The 25,157-nt window shown below is 40.4% G+C and overlaps 2 protein-coding genes across 6 annotated transcripts in view; one reads left to right on the forward strand and one right to left on the reverse strand.

Annotated features, from left to right (window-relative positions):
- LOC307012802 (uncharacterized protein) overlaps window positions 1-23,702 on the forward strand; it is a 32,525-nt gene extending 8,823 nt beyond the window's left edge. Inside the window, exons 8-10 of one of the 4 annotated variants that reach the window (XM_079639982.1) lie at window positions 2,251-2,390; window positions 2,723-2,763; window positions 23,564-23,702. In XM_079639982.1, coding sequence (XP_079496108.1) covers window positions 2,251-2,390; window positions 2,723-2,763; window positions 23,564-23,613 — 231 coding nt within the window. In that variant the 3' untranslated portion in view covers window positions 23,614-23,702. Of the gene's footprint in view, window positions 1-2,250; window positions 2,391-2,722; window positions 2,764-7,494; window positions 8,104-9,081; window positions 9,165-13,434; window positions 13,732-23,563 lie in introns of those variants that run through there. The other 3 variants (XM_079639980.1, XM_079639983.1, XM_079639981.1) reach the window with 3 other exon arrangements.
- LOC307012829 (uncharacterized protein) overlaps window positions 22,321-25,157 on the reverse strand; it is a 54,901-nt gene continuing 52,064 nt past the window's right edge. For both annotated transcript variants that reach the window (XM_079640024.1, XM_079640023.1), the window contains exon 2: window positions 22,321-23,770. In XM_079640024.1, the coding sequence (XP_079496150.1) occupies window positions 23,109-23,770 (662 nt within the window). In that variant the 3' untranslated portion in view covers window positions 22,321-23,108. The remainder of the gene's footprint in view (window positions 23,771-25,157) is intronic.

Below are 25,157 nucleotides of genomic sequence, written 5' to 3' on the forward strand. Positions count from 1 at the left end.
TAAATGACCTTTTAATATTTCTAACTATATTTAAAATGAGTTACCTTTTAGAGAAGTGATTATATTTGTATGCCAATATTTTCCTATGGTAAAGTTTTCGTTCGGGACTCTTATTTTGAAGGAACTTGTACGGTTAAATCGGTTTACTGATAAAGATTTAGCCCCAGAAAGCACATGGCTACTTAGCATAGTCATTCTGCATGTCTTACAGTTTTGAACATGTTTCGAGTTTCTACTTTCTAAACTTCTTCATTCTCTACTTCTGTAGCTATAAACTGATGATTAAACCTTGAATATTTCACGCTGAATATTTGTTTTCTAAAATAACATCATGTGTTCTTTATTCAGACTGATGGGCGGCAGGTTGTCAGAGATCAGCTGTGCTGCTCTGATCTCAGCTCTGAAGTCCAACCCCTCCCACCTGAGAGAGCTGAACCTGAGTCACAACGATCTGAATGATTCAGGAGTGAAGCTGCTGAGAGATCTTCTGGAGAGTCCAGACTGCAGACTGGAGACTCTCGGGTCAGTAAGGGGTCGACTCAGTCTCTGCTGGCTCAGCAGTATTGTATTAAACACAGGGAGGTGGATGTGTTCCTCTCACTGGGGAGAGAGGAACACATCAGTGATGTTACCATTTATCTGCAGTTTCTCCTTTTCTTTGATCTTGCGGTTCTTTACTTTCATTATTATAAAGCAATATAATACAAGCTGGCAATGTAAAGCCACCTTTTAGTCAGCTGCAACTTCTTAACAGACAAATGGGATTTTACAGAAAATGTGTTGACTGTGGCAACAAGAAAATCCTACACTGCATAATTCACTCTGATCCTTTAAACATGTGGAATTCATCGTATATTCTCTATCCGGTTTCTTTCATAAAGGATATGATAAACAGATTAATACAGTTAATACACATTTGTATTAAAGGTCCCATGTCATGCTTTTCTGGTTATCACCCGTCCCCTTGTGTGTTATGAAGGTTTTTCTGCATGTAAAGGTCTGCAGAGTCAAAACCCTCAAAGTACACCCTGTAGTGAGTAAAACTCTAACACAGAGAAGACCTGTCTCTGCTGCCCCAGAACGCCTCGTTGGAGATTACTCTTTTTCCATTTAGTTTCTTCCGGGCTTCGCATGACGTCATGCGATGCCCGGAACCAAAATGGACCAATCCGCAGAGCTCCTCACACACCAGGATCCCTTGCCGTCACTATCAAATGCAGTGGGGGACCTTTAGCGTACATTTTCAAATAACTGGGAGTCCCATTGACTTGCATAGAGCTCCCTGGTTGGTAATAGACGAGTTGGGATGGCGGAGAGATGCTCTCTGCAGACCCATTCTCACAGCGTTAGAAACCTTTTTCTTACTCAATATCAAGCCACACTTATTGTTTTTACTTCGGCTGTGAGTGTTTGTGTGCTCAGGATGAGTTTCGCTTGTTCTCGCTGTATCGCCGACCCGGAAACCTCACCAGTAAGCCAGCTCACTGAGCAGCGAGCCTCGCAACGTCCTGACCAATCAGAGCACACTGAGCTCACAGGGAGAGGGGGGGGGGGAGGAGCTCCAACAAGCCGTTTAGGACAGAGAGTGAATACGGGAGAATACACATACTTTACAGAGATGCTGTTTGAGAAACCAATGTGAGTTTGGAAAATTGCACAATTTAAATCTATTCTAGTAGACCCTCAACAATGGAATTATGATCAGTAGAAATGACCGTGACGTGGGACCTTTAAAACTATTAAACACCAACCAACCATTTCAGGTTTTGCTTTTTCTCAAACATTTTTAAGAAGCTAAATGATGCTTAAACTGACTGAATAGTTCAAATTGAAGATGCTTGATTTTATGTCTCCACTATTCCTAAAATGATTATTCTCTATTTATTTTGATCACATTTCTTTAAAATTCATCTTGACATATTTGTATCTTTGTAAACTCTGTGATCTTGAGTTGAATCCGTTTCTGTTGGTTTTGATTTGTCTGGCTGCACATCACGAGTTAGTGTAGATGGAGCGGAGTTTCAGATGTGAAGTCTCCACTTTGTATTGAAGGTGAAGCACGTTGTCTTAAATATGAATGAGCTCTTTTTCTCGGGAGTGTCCACTTTAAAAACTTCTACATTTTTTACTTCTCCAGCTATATCAGATTATTAAACCTTGACTTTTTTCAAACAGGAACATTGTTTCTAAACTAACATCATGTGTTCTTTATTCAGACTGAGGTTCTGCAGTTTGTCAGAGATCAGCTGTGCTGCTCTGATCTCAGCTCTGAAGTCCAACCCCTCCCATCTGAGAGATCTGGACCTGAGTAATAACAAGCTGAAGGATTCAGGAGAGAAGCTGCTGAGAGATCTTCTGGAGAGTCCAGACTGCAGACTGGAGACTCTCGGGTCAGTAAGGGTTCTTTCTTGCATTCTTCTACAAGCAATATAATGCAAGCTGACAATGCAAATCCACTTGCCAGTCAGGTGCAACTTCTTAACAGACAAATGGGATTTTACAGTTAAAAACATAGTCTGTTTATTTTTTCCTGGACTAATGCCTTGTTAACTCTCTCATGCAGCTGAGAGCTGTGGACAGTCAGTCGTAGTGTTTGCAGAGAAGATATGATGTGATGTGATAAAGCATTGGATCATTGAGGACTCTAAAGCTGACTAACTCAAAGGACAAACAAATATTTTTAACTTGATCTATAACTGTTGGATTGTGTTCATCCCTACAGGATCAATGACGAGACAATCACAGCCAAGATGCAGAAGAGATGTGAGTATTGAACCCATATCCTCCAAATACATCCAAACTATCGTACATGCAATCAAATCATAGGTAATATATGTATGTATCACTTGATGAAATCTGTGCTGAAGAGGACTTTGAAACTCAAATTACTGAAAAAGTACATAGTAAAAGTAGTTCATATTATGTTTGCAAGTAGTCTAAGAAGTACTAAGTACAAACATGGCAGTTTCATAAACTACTTATGGAAGAAATGTTTTTTAGACCACATTAAAGTTGACAAAAATGCTCATTCTTGTTCTCTGGAGGGGACTTTGAAACTCAAATTACTCAAAAAGTACACAGTAAAAGTAGTTCATATTATGTTTGCAAGTAGTCCTAGAAGTATTAAGTACAAACATGGCAGACTCATAAACTACTTATGGAAGAAATGTTTTTATCCCACATCAAAGTTAGACGAAAATGCTCCTTCTTGTTCTCTGGAGGGAATTTTGCCATTCTCAAAAAGTACAAGGTAAAAGTAGTTCATAGTATTTGTGCAACAAGTTTATGAAGCAATAAGTCCTACAATTATTCTCATAAATGACCCTGTTCCTCAATCGCAAATAACAGAAATGAACCACATGCCATCCTTCACTTTGAAATCCAGCTTCCCAGAGTTGTTTTATTGCATTACCGTAAACCAGTAACTAATCGCACACTCGAAATACAGGGGCGGTTGGTTTGACCACGCAAAAGTGAAAGACGGCTGGCTTGACCGCAGTAAGCATCCTGTATCATAGCCATGCTAATAATGTTTATAATAAACTAAACCGTTTGTAAATCAGTCAAGATTTCAGCGATTTAAGAGTATTTTAGTGCAGATCACTCACCTTACAACAGCTACCATCGCGTACCAGAGTAGCTGTTGACTGTAGCAAGATGGCGGCCGGTGAGCTACGCTGGAAAATCTCCCATGAGCCATCTAGTGTTATATCTATAGGCTACACTACATCCATACCAAGAAATGGCTTAGCCCCACCATGAAAAATGATTTTAAAGTAAGCTAAATAAAGTCCGCCATCTCGCGCGGAGTAAATTGCACACACAGCAGTTAGTAAGATTGATTTCAGTAGCCACTTGTCTGGAAATACCGAAGACTAGAAACGGTTTTGAAAACTTTTGTCAAGTAGTGATCGTCTTCTCAATCGAACATCTTTGATAATGTCTTCTGGCCAATCAGAATCAAGATAACGGCGTGGTGTTGTTGCAGGAAGTCCTGACGGAGAATACTTTTGCTGTAGTACATCTCGATATACATCGATACAACATTACAGTGTTGATAGAAATCAACACGTAATGAAATAAGACCCCACGGTTTGATGATTGATAGGTGTGTGGGTTGTCTTTCATTTTGACACACAGAACAATGGGGGCTATCCACCCTTATCCACAATGTAAAGTAATTCACACAGCCTCTTCCCTCTCCTCTCTGTGAGGAGCAGCAGGTTCAGCTTTCAGAACAAAGTAACAAAAAAATAAAATGGCATTCATTTGTTTAAATATGTCGTGTAGTAATAGATTCATTTATTTTTCTTCTCAACAGAGCACCAGAATGTGTATTTTATGTTAGTATTTCAAAAAATCTCCTGAGGGACAATCCCCCCAGACCCCCCTGCAGGGGTTGGGGTTTCAGCATGTCAACTCTTTCACCTGTGTGGAAATTACAGGATTGGCTCCTGGTCGCCCTTTTTCTTTACTACAAGACAAATGTGCCTTTTTATTTCATACAATTCAATTTGGATTGAGACAGGGAAATAATCTAAACCTCACGGGTAGCATTTCACTGTCAAGGGGATTGTGTATGTAATTACATTGCAAATACTGACTTGAGCCCCCCCACTGTATGGGTTAGCCCTACCATAGATTACAAAAATACTCTGGCTAGTGTGACAGAGTGGCTCTGGCCACTGTGTAGCTATCATAGCACCGTATGAAAACCCATAAATATGACGATGGATTATCAGTAATCATTTCAAAGTGACACAGACACATTGGATTAACCAATGGATTAACCTTCTGTCACGATTCTCATGTTATGTCACGTTTATAGTTTTGTAGGTTTGGGTGTTTTTGCTGTTTTCCATGTCATGTTTTCCTTTGGGTTATTGTCTGGTCCTTCTCCCTGTGTTTTCCTCTTGTCATTAGTTTCCCTGGTGTGTCTAATGGTCTGATTATGTTCACCTGTGCCCCTGTGTTTTCCCCTCCCTCCTCACCTGTGTCTTGTTGTGTGATTGAGTCTTGTGTGTATTTAAGTTCTCGGTTGTCTGTCTGTCTTGGTCGGTTCGTCTTGTTCTCTGACTAGTTCTGCGGTGAGTGTTCTGTTTGTCATTGTACATATATATCATAGCCTTGAAATAAAGGAAGTCTCAGTTTATATCTGCATTTGGGTCCTGCTTGTTTCACACACCGTGACACCTTCAGCAGGGTTTTATGCGTTTTAATGCCATTGAACAGAACTTTTGATCAGAAGAACAGCAAAGGTAAGACTATTTAGCGTTTTTGCTCCAAAAAGCTACGTCGTGTGTTGTCTGGGTTAGCTTCCCCTATCGCGAGTTTTGATTGCTCAGTGATGATATATATATCTAGAATCTGTGCAAATCCGATAAAGTATTTCTACCGTGAATTCTGTTCTAAGTGTGTTAGCATTTTCTCCCTCAGGGCTAATTTAGACACTTCTTGTGAGATTTCTGTTTTGTTTCTGTAAAAAAATTTCATATCGTCAGTTAGCTGAGTCTCTTCCCGTTAAGTGGGTATGAGTCATGACACATTAATAGGTTGTTAAATGTTAAGAAGCCCTGAGACACAGTTTCGTGAAAGAAAAGGACCAAGGATTTGAAGTGTCGTCCCATAGACTCTGCACAGCATTCACACTAATCAGTATGTTGAATTCTAGACTGTGTGTGGCTTCGCCATTCACATAGAATAATAAAGATGGCTAAGAGTTTAGCACGGAGCACGAGTCAGTTCATTTATAGACCAACAAACAAAACATGTGTGTCTCTGTGTGGGTGTGGGTGTGTGCTCACCTTTGTATTCTCTGTGGCGCTGCAGCCGCAGTCACACCAAACAACAAACAAACGGAAATAAATGAATACTTTAGTTAAAGTTAAAGGGAACAAAGCGGAAGTGGATCCGCGCAGCCGTGGCTCAGAGAAACTTCGGAAACTGTGTGTTTTGTGATATTTGGCAGAATAAATACAAAAGAAATACAAAATAGAAAAATAACGACATTAGTTAAATTGTATGTGCGGTGTTTATTTTATCGTGAAGATTTGTTTTATTATTATTATTTTACTATTATTATAATTGTATTGTTTTTATTATTATTGAATTATTTGATTTATTTACATCATTAATGTCAACACAGGTCAGTTTCTTATTGTATATGAATTAATTGAGAGAGGGTTAAATAAAGCTTTATTGACAATAGCAAATCACAGAGCTCCGTTTGAGAGCGTCACTTAATGAAGCTAATGATGTCACTTCCTGCCCGGTCCCAAGGGGTTAGAGACTTGGCTCCCCGCCATCTCCTCCCCATGCTGCAGAGAGGAGCCCAAGTTAGCAGTGAGACAGGTGGAGAGGAAACATCCTTTTGTGTTGGACTGCCTCCTGGGGAGAGACAGGTGAGAGACAGGTGAGACAGGTGAGAGACAGGTAAGAGGCAGGTGAGAGACAGGTGAGAGGCAGGTGAGAGACAGGTGAGAGGCAGGTGAGAGACAGATTAGACAGATGAGAGGCAGGTGAGACAGGTGAGAGGCAGGTGTGAGACAGGTGAGAGACAGGTGAGAGGCAGGTGAGAGACAGATTAGACAGATGAGAGGCAGGTGAGACAGGTGAGAGGCAGGTGTGAGACAGGTGAGAGACAGGTGAGAGACAGGTGAGACACGTGAGAGACAGGTAAGAGGCAGTTGAGAGACAGGTGAGAGACAAATTAGACAGATGAGAGGCAGGTGAGACAGGTGAGAGGCAGGTGAGAGGCAGGTGTGAGACAGGTGAGAGGCAGGTGAGACAGGTGAGAGACGGTGTGAGACAGATAAGAGACAGGTGAGAGGCAGGTGTGAGACAGGTGAGAGATGGTGAGAGACAGGTGAGACAGATAAGAGACAGGTGAGAGACAGGTGAGAGGCAGGTGAGAGGCAGGTGAGAGACAGGTGAGAGGCAGGTGAGGGGCAGGTGAGAGACGGTGAGAGACAGGTGAGACAGATAAGAGACAGGTGAGACAGGTGAGAGGCAGGTGTGAGACAGGTAAGAGACAGGTGAGAGATGGTGAGAGACAGGTGAGACAGATAAGAGACAGGTGAGAGACAGGTGAGAGGCAGGTGAGAGACAGGTGAGAGGCAGGTAAGAGACAGGTGAGACAGGCGAGAGTCAGGTGAGCAGTGAGACAGTATGTACACGGGGGGGATGAAAACGGTAACCATCACTGTGGAGTTCATCCTGATTCTGAAGAAGAAATACATCATCATTATTATTATTATTATTATTAATATTATTATTATAATAACAATAATAATCAGCTATAATAATAATAATAATAATAATAATAATTGTATTATTATTATTATTATATATATAGCTGATTATTATTAAACATTATTATAATTCATGTGCTATTTAAACTATTATTTTTGTTTGATCATATTATTGTTATTAATAATGATTAATATATATTCACCCTGAGAATGTGGTGTTTATGTCCTCCGTTTTGTTCTGCAGGCAAAACGTCTCCGTGCTGTTCCCATCACACCTGCGTCCGGAAAGGAATCTAATTATATATCCCGTTTTTATTATTATTTTTAATTGTGATTATTCTTCCAGACTGCTGTTCAGGTCTGCAAACAGCTTTAAACAAATAATAATAATAATAATAATAATAATAATAATATTATTATTATGTGTCAGGGAATTATTTCCATAGATGTTTACCTTTTGCCCTCTGACGCAGATCCCCAACCTTGGGCAGCCGTTATCTCCCTTAAGGAGGGGCTGCCCTAGCATGTTGTTGTTGTTACCAGTTTATGACCGGGCAACTCTCGGTCAGAGATAGTTATTGTTGTGGGACGCCTGGAACACATCCTTCTCGGGGTGTAGATGACCCCGAGCCATAAGCGACAACTAATGTGATTCAGTGTCCTCAGCTGTTTAGTCTAACTAATGAAGAATGTTGATTATTACACTCTGAACTAGTTCAAACCTCATACGAGAGGAAGGGTTCTTCAGAATTGATTGAGGCATCTCTACCGTGTGGTCAAACCGTGGCCCGGGACATGTCTTGTGAATTCTCCGGCCGAAGCTCCAAATAAACCGTCAGTGTTTGCCATCAAAGCTCCAGCTCTCCTCGTGTTTCTCTTTGAATCCTGACTCCAATTGCTTCAGAAGTTTGCCCCACAATATATATTTATATTAATGTGTCCACACAGACCTATGCTTGTTAGCTTCGGCTCGATTTGTAGATGTGATTAAATATGCTGTTAGTCCCCTAACTCCACTCCAAAGTAGAGATATTTTCTATGGAGCACTGTAAACACACTCTATGCTCACTCTGGGGGAGGATTTGGCGCCCTCTATCAAAAGTCATTCAAATGTGCTATTTTCTGCATCTATAGCGCTTTCTGAACGTCAAAGTGTGTGTGTGTGTGTGTGTGTGTGTGTGTGTGTGTGTGTGTGTGTGTGTGTGTGTGTGTGTGTGTGTGTGTGTGTGTGTGTGTGTGTGTGTGTGTGTGTGTGTGTGTGTGTGTGTGTGTGTGTGTGTGTGTGTGTGTGTGTGTGTGTGTGTGTGTGTGTGTGTGTGTGTGTGTGTGTGTGTGTGTGTGTGTGTGTGTGTGTGTGTGTGTGTGTGTGTGTGTGTGTGTGTGTGTGTGTGTGTGTGTGTGTGTGTGTGTGTGTGTGTGTGTGTGTGTGTGTGTGTGTGTGTGTGTGTGTGTGTGTGTGTGTGTGTGTGTGTGTGTGTGTGTCTTTAGTAGTCCCACCGAGGGGAAATGTACATTGTTACAGCAGCAAAGAGCCAAAGACAGCTTAATGTTGGCATGCATAACATTTACAAAATACACATACTGTAACACATTTTACATAAATATGTAAAATGCACTTACATATAATACAAATGACATTAATAAATATATTAATGATAGAGCTCAAGGCGATAGAGTTTATTTAACTTTTCTGAGAAGTTAATATTTAAATCTCACCTGAGGAGTGAAGGAGGAAGAGGAGCAGCAGAGACCATCATTACCATTATCACCATCACCTTCATCTTCATCATCATTGTAATCTTCTTCATCATATTGTGGTCTTCCTCAGCAGGAGCCTGTCAGACTGCGTGCAGGGCGCCCCTTATATAGCGTTGGAGTGACGTCATCAGACCTTCACCGGTCAGGCCGTCAAAACAGAGTTTAAAATAAATTAATATAAATATAAAGAAACGCAAATTGGTTATTATTTAATAGTCTATTAAGGTTTATTTGAGTTCATTTAAGGTTTATTTGAGTTCATTTAAGGTTTATTTGAGTGTATAATAAGGTTTAATTTAGTGTATTAATAAGGTGTAATTGAGTTTATTAATGAGGATTATTTGAGGTTGTTTATATGTCTAGTGTTGGCTGAGCTCCCTCATGGTTAAATAAATAAGATAAAGACTGAAGGTCCTCTCAATATTTACATGCTCTTCATCACCTCATCACTTCATCCTCTTCATCTCTTCCTCTCCTCACCCCTGACAACATGAATAATGTTTTATATATAATGTTTATAGTATACATTATTTTATATCTACTGTAACTATCGCAGAATTGAGTGAAAAAGACGGCCCAGACTACTTCCAATTTAAGGCCTTTTATAAATGATTTTATAAAATAATTTATAAAATCATTTGGTGCAACTTCCAATTTGATTAAACCAAGAACACAACATAACTAACATGTCAAAAAGGATACATTTATATATTTACATCATACCTATAATTTTAAGTTTCATTAATTCCTTCATTACAATCCTAAATATAAATGTATGTAGCTTATTTTCCTTTTGTTTGAGTGAATTAGTCTTGCTGTGAGCAGATAACATAAAGTGCCATTTTAACTGTGAGGCTTATCCCATTAAGCTTTATGCAAGTGCAACAATTAACATGAATATTAAAACTAGTTATTTTAACACAATTCTTAACAAACAACATTCTTTGTCCGTAAGTGCAGTGAGTTCCAAAATATGCAGCATCACTTTTCACAATGCCAAAGGGCAAAACAGTCCTGTTACTAACTGAAGTCTGTGTGATGGCTGCGACTGGACGCTGTCTGTGAGGGCTTTGTAGTCTGGCTCATATCAAGAAGCTTAGAATAAAACTGAAATGCTATAAAGTGTCAATATTATAAAGATATACAGTATAACAGTATAATGACAGTTGGGCAACATTAGTTAGTCTGTTTCATATGTTTAATTGTTTTGTCAGTATGTCTGAAAGCTCAAGGTTAGCTAGCTGACAGCAGATTTGCAATAATACCTGAAGGAATCATGCGATCACATTGTTAAAATAAACCGATACAACTTTTTTGCTTCCAGTGACAGTTTACTAGATTTAAATGTTTTGCTGAAGAACTGCGTTTAGGTCTGATACTGTCCCTCAAACAAAGGATGCGTAGAATATCGTAGAAATGAAATGTAGTGATTGAATAGTATCTGTGTGAATACCAATCGACCAATCAACTTTCTCATTCATTCTTTAAGCTGCAAAATAACAGCAGCCTTATATGTTTGACTTCTTATTCACACACTGATGGCAGCGAGCGACCACAGGAACAAACCCTAAAACCCTGAAATTACTCCTGTTCCTTGTCTTAAAGTCAAATGTGTATTTGGTTTGACGCCTGAAATAATGTGATTAACAACATTTTAAGAAATGTTAACGTAAGACATGCTTATATCCAATGAATCAGGTGCACCGGATTCATTTTAGAAGTGGGGGGGGGGGGGGCCACAAAAGTGTGTGTGTATGGCCCAATCCCAAACCACGGTCAGCACCACCGGCTTGTCTAAGTCCATGTGAGCAGCCTTCACCCGGTCTACCGAGACGTGCTTGGCTTTGCCACCCAGGTTGACCACTAGGTGCTTGTCCCCGTGCTCCAAAACCCAGAAAGGTCCATCGTAAGGGGGTTGTAGGGGGCCTCTGTGCGTGTCGTGCCGGATAAATACGTGCCCTGCAGAGCTCCGCTCACCCGGCACACTTGAGTACCGTGCTGAGTAGTAGGGACCGGAGCAAAAGACCCAGCGACGTCCTGCAGGAAAGCCCGCTGGGCTGTCGCCGACCAGGGAGCCGATGCATTAGGGAGGAAATCCCCAGGAACCTTCAGCGGCTGACCGTATACCATCTCAGCCGTAGAGCACTGCAGGTCCTCTTTAGGTGCCGTCCTCAGGCCCAGCATCACCCAGGGCAGCTTGTCGACCCAATTCCCGTCCGTGAGGCCGACCTTGAGGGCCGCCTTCATGGAGCGATGGAACCGCTCACAGAGGCCATTAGCTTGAGGGTGATAAGCGGTAGTCATGTGCATCTTAACCCCTAGACCACTCGCCACGGCGTTCCAGAGCTCGGACGTGATCTGTGAGCCCCTGTCCGAGGAAAAGTCTGACGGGGTGCCAAAACGACACACCCACGTCGCAATGAAAGCCCTGGCAATGTCTTCGGCTGATGTCGACACGAGAGGAACCACCTCTGGCCAACGGGTCGTCCTTTCCACCATGGTGAGGAGGTAGGAAAAGCCCTGAGAGGAGTACAATGGACCAATCAGGTCGATGTTGACGTGGTTAAACCTCCTCTCTGACAAGCCACGCACTCACCAGCCCAAGTCCTCACGTCCTTTTTCAGCCCTTGCCAGACGAACTTTGCGGCCACCAAGCGCACCGAAGGCTTAACACCGGGTTGTGACAGGCCGTGCACTGCCTCCAAAACAGAATGCCTCCAGCTGGCGGGAACGACTGGCCGCGACAGGCCCTTGGAAACGTCACACAGGAGGGTAATGCCTGCTTCACCGCTACACTCCGTTGAGCTCCCGTGTCACACAAAAACAAACTTCCCTAGACTTTTTCGCTGACGAAGAGAAGCCTGCTCGTCCCGCCAACGCTCAGGGCCACTACCGAGCGCTGGCTCCTCAGTTTCCCGGAGGCTTGTAGCTGCACGGAGCAACACACTTCTTCGCGCTGGTCCAGAACCGTACGTGGTAAAACACTCTCCTGTGTCTCCACGCCGGCTTGCTGCTGTCGTCTCCAGTCTCCCACAAGCCTTCTTGACTGTTGCGGGGGTGCTGAGTGTCACAGCTAGCGCCTCTGCACCGGGCTGCTGGGTAGCCAAGAAAAAAAGGTTGGCTTCTTCAGCCAATGCACGGGGCTCCGTAATGGACGTGTTGGCTAGCGCCGTCTGGACACGGGAAGGCAAGTGGCGTAGGAATGTCCCCATGAATAAAATCCGGGGATCTTCCCCTCCTTGCAGATTTAGCATCTTCTCCATCAGCTGAGATGGCTTGCTATCCTCTAGGCCTTGAATTTCAAGAATCTGGCGGGCCCTCTCCTTAGCAGATAAGCTAAATGAGAAGGGCCTTAATCGCCTCATATTTTCCATGGTGTGGGGGACCAGCAATAAATCCCACCAACCTGGATGACGTGGAGCTTCCCAGCGCTGCTACTAAATGGTAGTATTTCAAATCCCCATCACGGACTTGTCGGCAGACGAAGTGCGCCTCCACGTGTGCAAACCACGCCGCAGCGGCATGCTCCCAGAACTCCGGCAGCTTTACAAAAACATCGCTACTAGCCATGTTCATTGAGTTTTCGGAAACTTTCTCGAAAAAGTCGGGGTCACCAGTGTAGAGCCGATGAACGGGAGTCAGAGGCAGTGCATTCAGAATGGATTTCCACACTTTATTATTATTAATCCAGACAACGTGAGTACATGACCTGCTCTGTGTAACCAGCTAGCATGAATTAACTCTCACCCCGGTACCCTCACTAACGGGTCCGGGTTGCAACACACACTATAAGCCACAGTGAATTATGTCCCGTAACTGTCACAACAAACTCAAATAAAACTCCAAACATCTTTAATTGTGTTACTTTTTTGTAAAGCTCTTTTAGTTTTAAACCTTACCTGATGTTTATAAGCTTCTTAGTTTTTGCAACATTCTGTAAATATACACAACTTTATAATAAAATGCACACATTTACCTTTTTCTAGACTAAACACAGGTATGATCCTAAGTTAAAAACATATGAGGTTATCATGAGGTTGTTAACATCGCAATTTATCAATGGATGTTTGCTGGAGGCCTGGAACTACTTGTAATCAGCGTGTTTCCTGACGGACACACACAGCGTTAAGACCGGTCAGGTACCTCTAGCTACAGGTAATGCAATTCATTAAACTTATTTCAAGAAATTCAAGAAATGGACAAATTATTTATTTAACCGAACCAAACAACAATTATTGTGAAAAGAACGCATAACAAGCTTGTTAACAGTAACACAAGCTGTGATGTCGTGTAATTAAAATCACATGACTAAAATGTCTAATAATAACAGATGAGGGTGGAGCAACCTTCAAACAAATGTCCCACAATACATAGGGTAAAGCAAAACAAAAATCCCCACATGGCTAAATCTACTTAATCTTTCTAGATTTTGCCAAAGTAAACCTCCCTTCGCTCACTGGCAAAGCAGAAACTCCGGAGCACTTTTTTGAGGTCCAGGCCGTCGGTCAAATCTTTGTGGATGTGGAGGAAGAGAAGGTGATTTAAGCGGCGCTCGGACATAGTTGAACGAAGGAACGTCTTCAACCGACGGAGGCTGGAGAAGCTCCGCTCAGCTGTTGCATTGGACATCGGCACAGTCAAATACAGCCATAGAAGCTTGTCCACTTCACTGAAGAGGAATTGCGTGCCTCATCCCTGTGCCGCCAGCATGTCCCTGATTGTGGCCACCTTAACAAATAAAGTAAACAACGTAACAAATAAACAAATCTAAGCTTTTTTATTGGTTGTAATTTACATGGATACATTTGAATGGTGTGACAATGTTCTATTTGCAGGGTTCCCGCGGGGTCTTAAAAAGTCTTAAATTTGATAATCTGAATTTAAGGCCTTAAAAAGGTCTTAAATATGACCAAAAAAATAAGAAAGGTCTTAAATATGATTTAGAAGGTCTTAAAAATGATGGGATTTGAAAGGTACTTCTGTGTTGCGATCGCGTCTAAAATGTGTTTTGGGGGAAATGTCCGGGCTGCAAAGTAACCAGTACGGTAATAGCCTTTCAGTTCCCCCCAACAATTTCTATTGAAATAAATCAACATGGAACCAGTAATCACGGACTTTGTTTCCCCCGGCCCCTTGTCGGAGAACACCCAGCAATCTGCGAATCTCCTTACAAATAAATATGGGGAAGTGTAAGTTCAACCGTATTTGGTTGGAAAACATCTAATTTAGTGCTTGGTTGAAACCAGTGGAGGGGAACGTGTTTAAAGCCCGCTGCACCTTTTGCAAAAGAAATTAGCGTGTGTTTTGCTAATGCAGCGTTAGCTAGTGCAGCAGCTCCCGCAACAACACCGGGGGACCTCCGGCGACGTTTGGGTCTACGTCGTCAACCCTAAAAGCGGAGGAGATGCTAAATACAGTAGTTAAACACCAATCATACAACGGCAACAATGAAAGATTGTAGCCAAGGCAGCAGAGCTCTGAATATAGCTATTGTTTCTCTCACTCACTCACTCACTCACTCACTCACTCACTCACACACACACTAGGGCTTCTCGATTATGGCAAAAATCACGATTACATTTGGTCAATAATTGATATCACGATTATTAAATAATTTGAACAGTATCTTTTTAACTGTTGATTACCCTGAATGTATAATTCAACTGAAAAACCAATACTGAATTAAATAACTTACATATTTAAATAAATAATATCAAAATAATAAATACCAATAAACAAGATCAACAAATGTTTTGGAGCGCACTTCCACAAGCTACTAAACATAAATAAATGAGACTAAAATGAATTGGATCAAATGTGTTGTAGTGCACTTTCACAACCTAGCAAAGCTAAATAATAGTTTTTTTCGATTATGTTGTTTTTGTAATTGTGGCAGGCCAAAATCGTAATTGCGATTTTAAAATATGATTAATTGCACAGCCCTAATACGCACACAGAGACACACACACTTTTTGGCACAGTTCTATGCTGTTATGCTGTTATGTTCAGTCATTGTTCTTATGTTGAACATGAATTAATTAACTTTGTAAGTAATTATGGGACGTATTTCTTCTTTCATAGCAATTTTCCTTCATACTTTCTTGCCGTGAAATAGGTCTTAAATTCTATTCAAAGTGGTCTTAAAAAGGTCTTAAAAAGTCTTAAATTTGAGTTGGCGAAACCTGCAGGAACCTTGTATTTGATTGGTTAAAATGTACATATTCTTTCTGTTATGTCTGCCTGCTTTATTTTTACCTAATGCAAAGTGACCTGCTCTATCGAAATCAGTGGCATTGACCCGAAGACACATATTGAGTTGTATACACTGTTGGAAAGAGGAGATTCCGAGCTTTCTAATGATATCAGGATTGTTTTTGTACTCCAAATATTAAGCAAAATATGTCACATTATATAATGACTAGAGTCATCATTTTGAGAAAAAGGCCTTCAAAGTGTCCTCTTCTCTGGATCGATCTAATTGATTATTAGCGGAGCAAATGATCAAAATAGTACGGAAGGAAGATATTTTCGTTTGGATTACTGGTCTGGGGGAAGCCCGCGAGTGTGTGTGTTTGTGTATTTTGTGTACACCGGCTGTTGTTGCTGTGACGTTAAATTACTCCGTTCTCCGCTTGTAAATATGCCGTTACAAGCTTCAGAGTTGTATTTATCATCTGAATTAGCCGAAACAAGTTTAATATTCTGAAAGCCAAGACTTTGTTTATTTGAAATCAGATAAAAAACAAACTGTAACGGACCCTTGTGTTATCTGGTGATTACTCTATGCCTTACATTCATAATTTCAGCGGGAGGGAGGGGGAGCGGCGCTGTGGAAGAGCAGAGTGAGTGGCACGTGAGAGGCGGAGAGGCGAGCTGTCATCTTCCTTTTACAAGCTTCAAAAATGCCTGTAGCTAATGAGATTGAATATAACAATAACAAATAACAAAATATACACAGCTAGATCAGATCGCGTTTTAGATGTGACTTACGGTGTTTTCTTAAAGTATTTTCAAGTATTAAGGATAATTGACCTACATTTGATTTACTTTGCTGACTTAAAACTGAACTTATGAGGCGTTATACGTCACCTCGAGTGAGGGACCCAGCTCTTATATTTTTTTCTGTATTTGGCCCTCGGGGAAAAAGTTTGGACACCCTTGATTTAAAGGAATAACTGCTTTTGTCAGACCCTGAGGGACATAAAGGAGGGCTCGTCCGGGATTTGAACCCGGGACCTCTCGCACCCAAAGCGAGAATCATACCCCTAGACCAACGAGCCATGAAAGCAGTTCATAACCGTCAGTTAATTGTTCTACTTTAAATGCTACGTCGCATTACTGCTTCCTTTTAGACTTCAGAGGTAGATTTCCTGGTGGTTCACCGCAGGGGACAACAACAAGCTAGTCGCATTGACTACTTTCTTATCACCTTTTCCCTGGTTTACAAAGTATTAAAATGTAGTATTGGTGACCGATTAAGATCTGACCATGCCATCGTAACACTGCAAATGATTACAGCAGAATATCCCAGAGGGCGGGGGTATTGGAAATGCAACCTATCTCTTTTAAATGATACAGATTTTATTGAAAAAACGAAATAACTAATCAAAGATTTTTTTCAAATTAATAATAATTCATCGGACCCTCACAACGTCTGGGAAGCCTTTAAGTGTGCTTTTAGAGGACACGCTGTTAAGATGGGGTAATGGAAACAAAAACAATATTTGATAAAGGAGAAGAGTATAATAGAGGAGGGGAATGAATTGACTAAAACGTTGGATGAAAAGCAATCTTTATGCATAGAAGCAACTTATTTGATAACAAATAAACAACTAGACCTGGTACATTTATACTCTTGAGCGTGTGAATCATTTATAGATCCCGTGCCACATGGATGGAAAAAGGGGAAAAGTGCACGGCTAATTTTTTAAGACTCAACCAAAGAAATTCTGCCAAAAAATACATTATGAGCCTGTATATTCCAAATGGTATTCTACTTACATCTCCACAGGAAATACTAGCTGAAGAGGTGGATTATTTTAAAAGCTTATATGCTCTGGCTCCAGAGTCTAGGATCCAATATTGAGTTATTTTTTCAAAAGAATTATGATCAGATACTGTCAGTAGATCAGCAACTAAGTTGTGAAGGAAACATTTTAGAAGAAGAGTTACTGGATGCTATTAATTCCTTCGCTCCTGGTAAATCACCAGGGATTGATGGTATACTGTACCTGTTGAAGTTTATAAAACCTTCTACACAGACATTAAAAAACCTCTATTGGCATCCTTTAACTACTCCTTTACACAAGGAATATTATCAAATACACAGAAAGAAGGCATCATCACATGGTTACTGAAGCAAGACCCAGAGGGGCATTACAAGAATCCTGTTTATATAATAATAATACATAACATTCATAAAGCGCTTTTCCTGGTGCTCAAAGCGCTTACATATATGAAGCTTTGGAGACCACTGACACTACTTTGTTGCGATACCCGCATTCTGTCCAAATGTATTGCACGGAGAATCAAAACAGTAATTGGGAATATAATAAAACATGATCAAACAGGTTTTATAAAAGGGAGTTTTATTCAAGATAATATTCGCCATCTGCTTGATATGATAGATTATCATGAAGAGGATGGAAAACTAGGACTTTTATTTATTGCTGACTTTAAAAAAGCCTTTGATACAGTAAGACGGGATTTCATTCAAAGATCCCTCCAATTCTTTATTTTTGGGAAACCAGTGGGTGAAGGTTTTATATAACCAACCTACCAGTAAAATAGTTAATAATGGATATTTATCAAAAAGCTTCAGCCTGTCCAGAGGCGTATACGTCAAGGGTGTCCACTGTCTCCATATCTGTTTCTATTATAAATTGAAGTTCTTGCTATCAGAATTAGAAACAATTAATGTATAACAGGCTTAAGATCAAACGGTATTGAAACAAAAGTAACATTATATGCAGATGATGCCACTTTCTTTCCACAGCCTGAAAAAACTGCATTAGATGCCCTCATAGTTGATTTAAATAACTTTTCAAAATTAGCTGGGCTAAGGCCTAACTTTGATAAACGCTGTATTATGAGAATAGGAACATTAAGAGGCACAGATTTCAAGCTACAATGCTCAGCTCCAGTCAAATGGTGTAATGGTTCAGTGGATGTTCTGGGAATTCATATTCCAGAAAATCTCAAAGATCTAGTTAAGGTACATTTTGAGCGAAAAATGCAGAAAACAGAAAAAAATAATTCAACCTTGGAAAGGGAAAGCTCTCTCATTACAGGGAAAGATTACATTAATTAATGCTCTTTTGATTCCACAGTTTGTTTATCTCTTCATTTCACTTCCCTCCCCAGAGGCGTCTTTTTTTTAAAAGCTTTGAACAACGAATGTTTAAGTTCATCTGGAATAATAAGCCTGACAAGATAAAAAGGCAATACATATATAATCCACTTGAAAATGGTGGACTAAACTTAAAAAATTTGGCAGCAATTAATTCATCCTTAAAAGCATCTTGGATTAATAAAATGTATCATAATAGTCTTTGGAGAACAAGTCAGAACTTATTTTCAGGGCACTTATGTTTTGACTGTAAACTGTTTCCCTTTTTCCAATTAAAATCTCACCACTGTGAATGGTTATTCAAATAAATATTAGTAGAAATCTCACCATTTGTTAGAGATGCATCGAAGGCTTGGTTGAGTTTCCAGTATTACCCCAGATACACCAGAAGAAATCCAAAATCAATTAATATGGTTGAACTCAGAAGATTTAAAAGATGGAAAACCACTATTATGGGAAAGCCTCCTGAGAAAAGGAATTATTTTCATGAATGATTTACTAGATAGCAGGTAATTTAATTTCATATCAGTGTTTCCGCTGTATGTATCAGATATGTGATTTCCTTCACTTTAACCAGCTGCTTTCAGCTATTCCAACTAACTGGAAACGCAAATTAAAAAAAGATGGAAACCGACAACAGGTCTGTACACCTCATTCAAGAAGTCAGAAATGGATTTCAAAAATGAAAATAAATAGAATAATTTGTAATCACTGTTTACAGAGCAAGGGCCTTACTGCTTTTCCTCATGCGGTCTGTTCTTTCTGGGAAGAAGAATTTTATATTCTGATACCCTGGAAACAATTTTTTAGAACCATATACAAAACAGCAATTGATTCCTATTCAAGAATCTTCCAACTGAAGATCTTTTACAAGATTATTGCTACAAAAAACAACTCAACACTTTTAATATTGAACCGTCACCACTTTGTAGATTCTGTGAGGAGGCAGAGAAAGAGCAGATGCATTTATTTTTGTATTGTCCATACGTTGCAAGACTGTGGACTGAGATTCAAAATTGGCTTAAGACACTTTATATTGATTTTGCATTTGCTCCCTTTGGTCTTTTGTTTGGGCTTTTGGATGAAGACACTACACAGTTGATGAATACAATTATTCTTCTGGCAAAAATACTTATTTTTAAAGCTCAATCAAGGGGAAATCTGAATTTTTAAGGTGTGTGAAAAGTAAATTAAAAACTAAATTTATTTTGGAAAGGATGATTGCCTCAAAGAATCAAAGGATGGCTCAACACACCATGACATGGGAGACAATCAGCTCTAGCGAAGAGTGGGATAAAAAGGAATAATAAATGCTTTTGATGATATTGGACTGTCAACCTATTTTTTGTTTTGTTTATGAAATGTTGAAGTGACCAACTGACTAATGTCCATGTTTTGTGTCTGTAGCTTCTACAATAATTTAAAAACTCAACCATATTCATAAACCATGAATAAAACCTGGAATATACCAGGAAAAAAATAATAAAAAATAAAGCTGTGAAACAATCTCAATAATTGGCAGCAAAAATGTAAGGGTTTTTTAATTGACATAAAAGGATACATGTTGAGATAGGGAGTTCTAATACTTTCAGCATTATCGGAGCACAAAGTGGAAGCTTGGATGAAACACAGCAGATTTCTAAACAATGAACACCCGCAACTTGGAAGAAATAAAGTTGGGTTTTACGCGTTCTAGTATTGCAATGCAAACCCATGATGTAATGACAGTAATTAAGAATAATTTAGTCATTGAATGCTCATGACCGAAAGAACGAGATCGCGGATACAAGCGGCCGAGATGGGTTTTCTCCGCAGGGTGGCTGGTGTCTCCCTTAGGGATAAGGTGAGAAATTCAGTCATCCGGGAGGGACTCGGAGTTGAACCGCTCCTCCTTCGCGTCGAAAGGAGCCAGTTGAGGTGGTTTGGGCACCTAGTTAGGATGCCACCTGGGCGCCTCCCTAGGGAGGTGTTCCAGGCACGTCCAGCTGGGAAGAGACCGAGGGGTAGACCTAGGCCCAGGTGGAGGGATTATATCTCTTCGCTGGCCTGGGAGCGCCTTGGGATCCCCCAGTCAGAGCTGGTTGATGTGGCCAGGGAAAATAACGTTTGGGGCTCTCTGCTGGAACTCCGCGACCCGACCACCGATAAGTGGGAGAAGATGGATGGATGAATGCTCATTTCAGTAGATTTAATCAAACAAAACATAAATATATTGGACATGGCCTCAAGACTGTAACATCTTCACATTCTGTTGAAATGGTCAATTACTAGCCATATCTTACACATTGCTGTTTTGAATCATTAATATGTGGATGACAGTTGAACTGGATGATGTAACATGTATGCCATCTGCTGGAAAGAAGACGTATCGCACTGTTGCCGTTGTTTAGACCAGTGGTTCCTAACCTTTTTTTTACCAAGGCACCCCTGAAAATATTTCTCGACCCCAAGGCACCCCAACTTTTTGTAGATTTAAAAACCACTTCAGAGCTTAAACTAAAAACCATAAATACACCATAAATTGGTTTTCAAATGTGTATTTAATTGAATAGAACATTTTATATAACAAATAATGTATTCAAAATGTCAACACCATTTCTATGATGAATTCAATATTATAAACAGGCCTACTAAGTAGGCTCTTTTGTTTTGGCGGAAAATAGTAGGCCTACCTGTGTAAAAACACAAATACATATCAATACAGTTATTATTTTACATTTGGATTTCAAAAGAGGCAGGCCTATGATCACTTAGATTAAATAATAACTTAATAGAATTGGAGGGATGAAACAATGCCCTCTGACCTGACTGTGGTCATGTGACTCATCAACCACATCCCAAATATGAAACATTCTGCATTTCGCTATCCAGATAATACTGATTGACAAAATCATAAATCATACATTTATAAGAAAGGCACACAAATTAACATCCAAACATAAACATTTCTCAGACCGTTACACGGTGCTAGTGCGACACTTGAGCCTGCTTTTGTGAGCAGAGTCTCTTGATGCGTGGGGGGATAGTGGACAGCGCAACGCGGAGGTCCTGCTCCACTGACAGCCGGGTCCGGGTCTTGTTTTTGACATATGCGAGTGAGGAAAACGCCAGCTCGCACAAGTAGGAGGTTGGAAACTGTAAAAGCACCTTGATGGCACTCTCTGAGAGGGATGGATACTCGTGTCCCACAAGCAGCCAAAAATATATCCAGACGTAGTTCCCCGTGCTTCAGTTTCAGGGAGCGGTCCATAGATAGCTCTGCGAGTTCATCCTGAGCTCTGCTGTTTAAACTTGTGGCTGATATTAATGTTATTTCAGACTTCTTTTGCACTGCTGTTCCATCATGTTCTGTCATCCCTGCCTGTGTTGTTGAGGGCTGGGGTGCTTCTTTATTTATTGTCACTACGTAACGATCCATCTTGAAATTATTTGGCGCGAGGATAAAAAGCTGCTCTGCACACCGTAAACAATGACGGCTGACGTAAATCATGAGAATTTAAGCTGTTTAATATTTCTAAATCTGAGCAATATATGTTTTATTAGCTTATAAACTCCATTGTACATGTAATACAATAAAGTGTATATGAAGTGAAGCTTATTAAGTGAGAAAAAAATGTGGAACATAAAAATACGTTTTTTTACGGCACACTCTGACAGTGCTCGCGGCACACCGGTTGGGAACCACTGGTTTAGACAACAAAAACGGAATGAAGCTCTCATTTCATAAACAATATTTGAGTACAGACACCGTCCTGCAGAGAGCACACTACCCAACAGCACGTTTTTGGTCTAGCATCACTTTACAAAACATTTGCATTAAGACACTAAGACTAGCTGGTCCCTTGTAAAGGTGAGTCCACCTTAAATGAGCAGTCGGTGATCAGCAGGTGAAAGGCAGGACACGGGAACTTGGTCCTGAAGAGATGTAACGATTATCAAACAAGAAATAGTCGAGTCAAGGAGTCAAAGAAAATGAAGATTTGTGATTATTAGCGAATCGGTTGCAGGTGGGCGAAATCAGGCTTAGGGAGTAACGTATTACATGTAACGGCATAAGGTCATCAGGATACAAAATAGACAAATGTATTCCCTTACAGTTACAGAAGCAGCTGACGACCAACACACTTATGTCTTTTGAAACAATTACGCCATTTAAATCCTTTGTCACAAACATTGCAGCTCTATTTTTCCTCTCCTGTGTGGACTCTCATGTGTGTCTTTAAACTATCACTCCGTGAAAAAGCTTTCTTACAGACTGAGCAGCTGTGTGCTTTCTCTCCTGTGTGGATTCTCATGTGTCGTGTTACATCTATTTTCAATCTAAAATATGTCTTACAGACTGAGCAGCTGAATGGTTTCTCTCCTGTGTGGACTCTCATGTGGTTCTTTAAATGTACACTCTGTGAAAAAGCTTTCTTACAGACTGAGCAGCTGAATGGTTTCTCTCCTGTGTGGACTCTCATGTGTGTCTTTAAATCTCCACACCGTGAAAAAGCTTTCTTACAGACTGAGCAGCTGAATGCTTTCTCTCCTGTGTGGACTCTCATGTGTTTCTTTAAATCTCCACTCTGTGAAAAAGCTTTCTTACAGACTGAGCAGCTGTGTGCTTTCTCTCCAGCGTGGACTTTCATGTGTCTCTTTAAATCTTCACTGTGTGAAAAAGCTTTCTTACAGACTGTACAGGTGAATGGTTTCTCTCCTGTGTGGATTCCCATGTGTCGTTTTGCATCTTTTTTCATTGTAAAACATTTCTAACAGACTGAGCAGCTGAATGGTTTCTCTCCTGTGTGGACTCTCGTGTGTGCCTTTAAATGCCCACTCTGTGAAAAAGCTTTCTTACAGACTGAGCAGCTGAATGGTTTATTTTTAGCACTACGTCGTGGATCACTGACAGATTCATGTCTATTTTTCAGTGAGTTTGAGCCTGATGCAGGTTCTCTGGTCTCCTTCCAATCAGCACTGTCTTCAGTGTCAGGTTCAGAAGAGTCTCCTGCATCAGGTTCAGAAGAGTCTCCTGCATCAGGTTCAGAAGAGTCTCCAGTGTCGTCCTCAGTCTTTGGTTGTAAACTGCTCTCTGGATCTGAGCTCCTGGCTGGTTTTGGTCCTCGACAGTCATCTCCATCAGCTTCTGTTTCCATGTGTTCAGTTTGTCTTTGATGAGGCTGTGAGGACTGAGGTTTCTCTTCATCATCTTCACTCTTCACAGGGTCAGGAGTGAAAGTGGACTTGGTGATCTCAGCCTCCTCCAGCTCCTGAAGCTGCTCTCCCTCCTGACTGATCCTGAGTTCCTCCTGTTCCTGCTTAATGTGTGGGGGGGGAACTGGGTCCTCCGGGTCCAGACTGGTGCTCCACTCATGCTGGTCAGGGAGAAGCTCTTCTTTAACCACCACCAGCAGCTGGACATCTACAGGATCTACAGGAAACACACAGTCAGAACAAACTGTTAAGTGTTAGCATTTAAAAATCTAATCACCATTACAATGGGAGACATTTTGCAGCCCTAATTAATGCCTTTGTTTTTATATCTTCACATTATCTTTCTTAGTCCCACCTATTGTGTATTTGTGTTGGCTCAATTCACCTTATGTAGCCCCGCAGCTTTCCACTTCCAGTTAAAACGTTTTTTTTCTTGTGGCGTAGCACTAGCTGCAATGTAAACAATGAATTGTATTTGGGATCGTTCACAGATACACTACGCCTACAGTAGAGAATTACAATACTTTGTTACAAATAAAAATCCTGCATTCAAACCTTATTTAAGTAAAAGAATGCAAGTATTAACAGAACATTTGATGGCACCTCCCTATGTAAAAGTAATGATGGTGCAGTAAAATGTTCCCCGTCGGTGTTTAATGTATGATGTTTCTTGATTATTTCGTATGTTCAGGGGTGCACATAAGTGGTACGTAGGTACGCATGCGCGGCAACATCTGAAATGCGTACCGTCACTTGTGTCACAAAGCGCTTTTTTCACCATACCAGTGTTTGCATCACTGCAACCAATGAGCACCTGCATGTGTGTATGAGAATGGCCCTGACACCATTTCAGCCCAGATTTACAAACTCCTGGCAGGACAAGCTCGAGCTCAATTCTCGCACTGAATTCAAAAGAAGTGAGTGAGGGACTGCAATATAAGAGGGAAAGAAAGAGAAACTTTAAAACTGTTCAATTGTTATGATGTGTAAAGACTGATATTGTTCTATAATCGTCTGAAACTGTTAAGTCATGATGTGAAACGGTTAACAAAGAAAGGGAAACTCAAGCTGCTACACTTTATTTTATATATCTAAAATTAAGCACTTTTAGGATGCACATATTTTCAAAAGCTATTTTATTTTTAAATGCAGCCCGAGAGGAACATTACACATATCCACAGTATATCTGTATAGTTCAATAAATATTGTTGTTTATGAATTGTACTTTCTTTATTTGATTGGCAGTCAGTTGTTGATTACATGCAGACGTTGATAAAGCTACAGGCTAATTCAATATATATCACACTAATTCTTAAAGCAACTTAGACATTTTGATGTTCCGGACCTTTCCCTTACGAAAAAACACTATAGTATTACTATAGAAATACCACAAAAAACTGCTATAGTATTTCTATGGTGTTTTGGGACACACTATAGAGAATTACTTTAGTAATACTAGAGTTGGCTATGGTGATCTTATAGTGAAGTTACAGTTATACTATAGTGTTTCCTGTAGTATTTCTATGGTTTTTCGGCCACTATAGGAAATTACTATAGCTATACTATTGAGTTTTATGTAGTATCACTATAGTGCTTTCTATATT

Source organism: Notothenia rossii, assembly GCF_949606895.1.
Source record: "Notothenia rossii genome assembly, chromosome: 7".
NCBI lineage: Eukaryota > Metazoa > Chordata > Actinopteri > Perciformes > Nototheniidae > Notothenia > Notothenia rossii.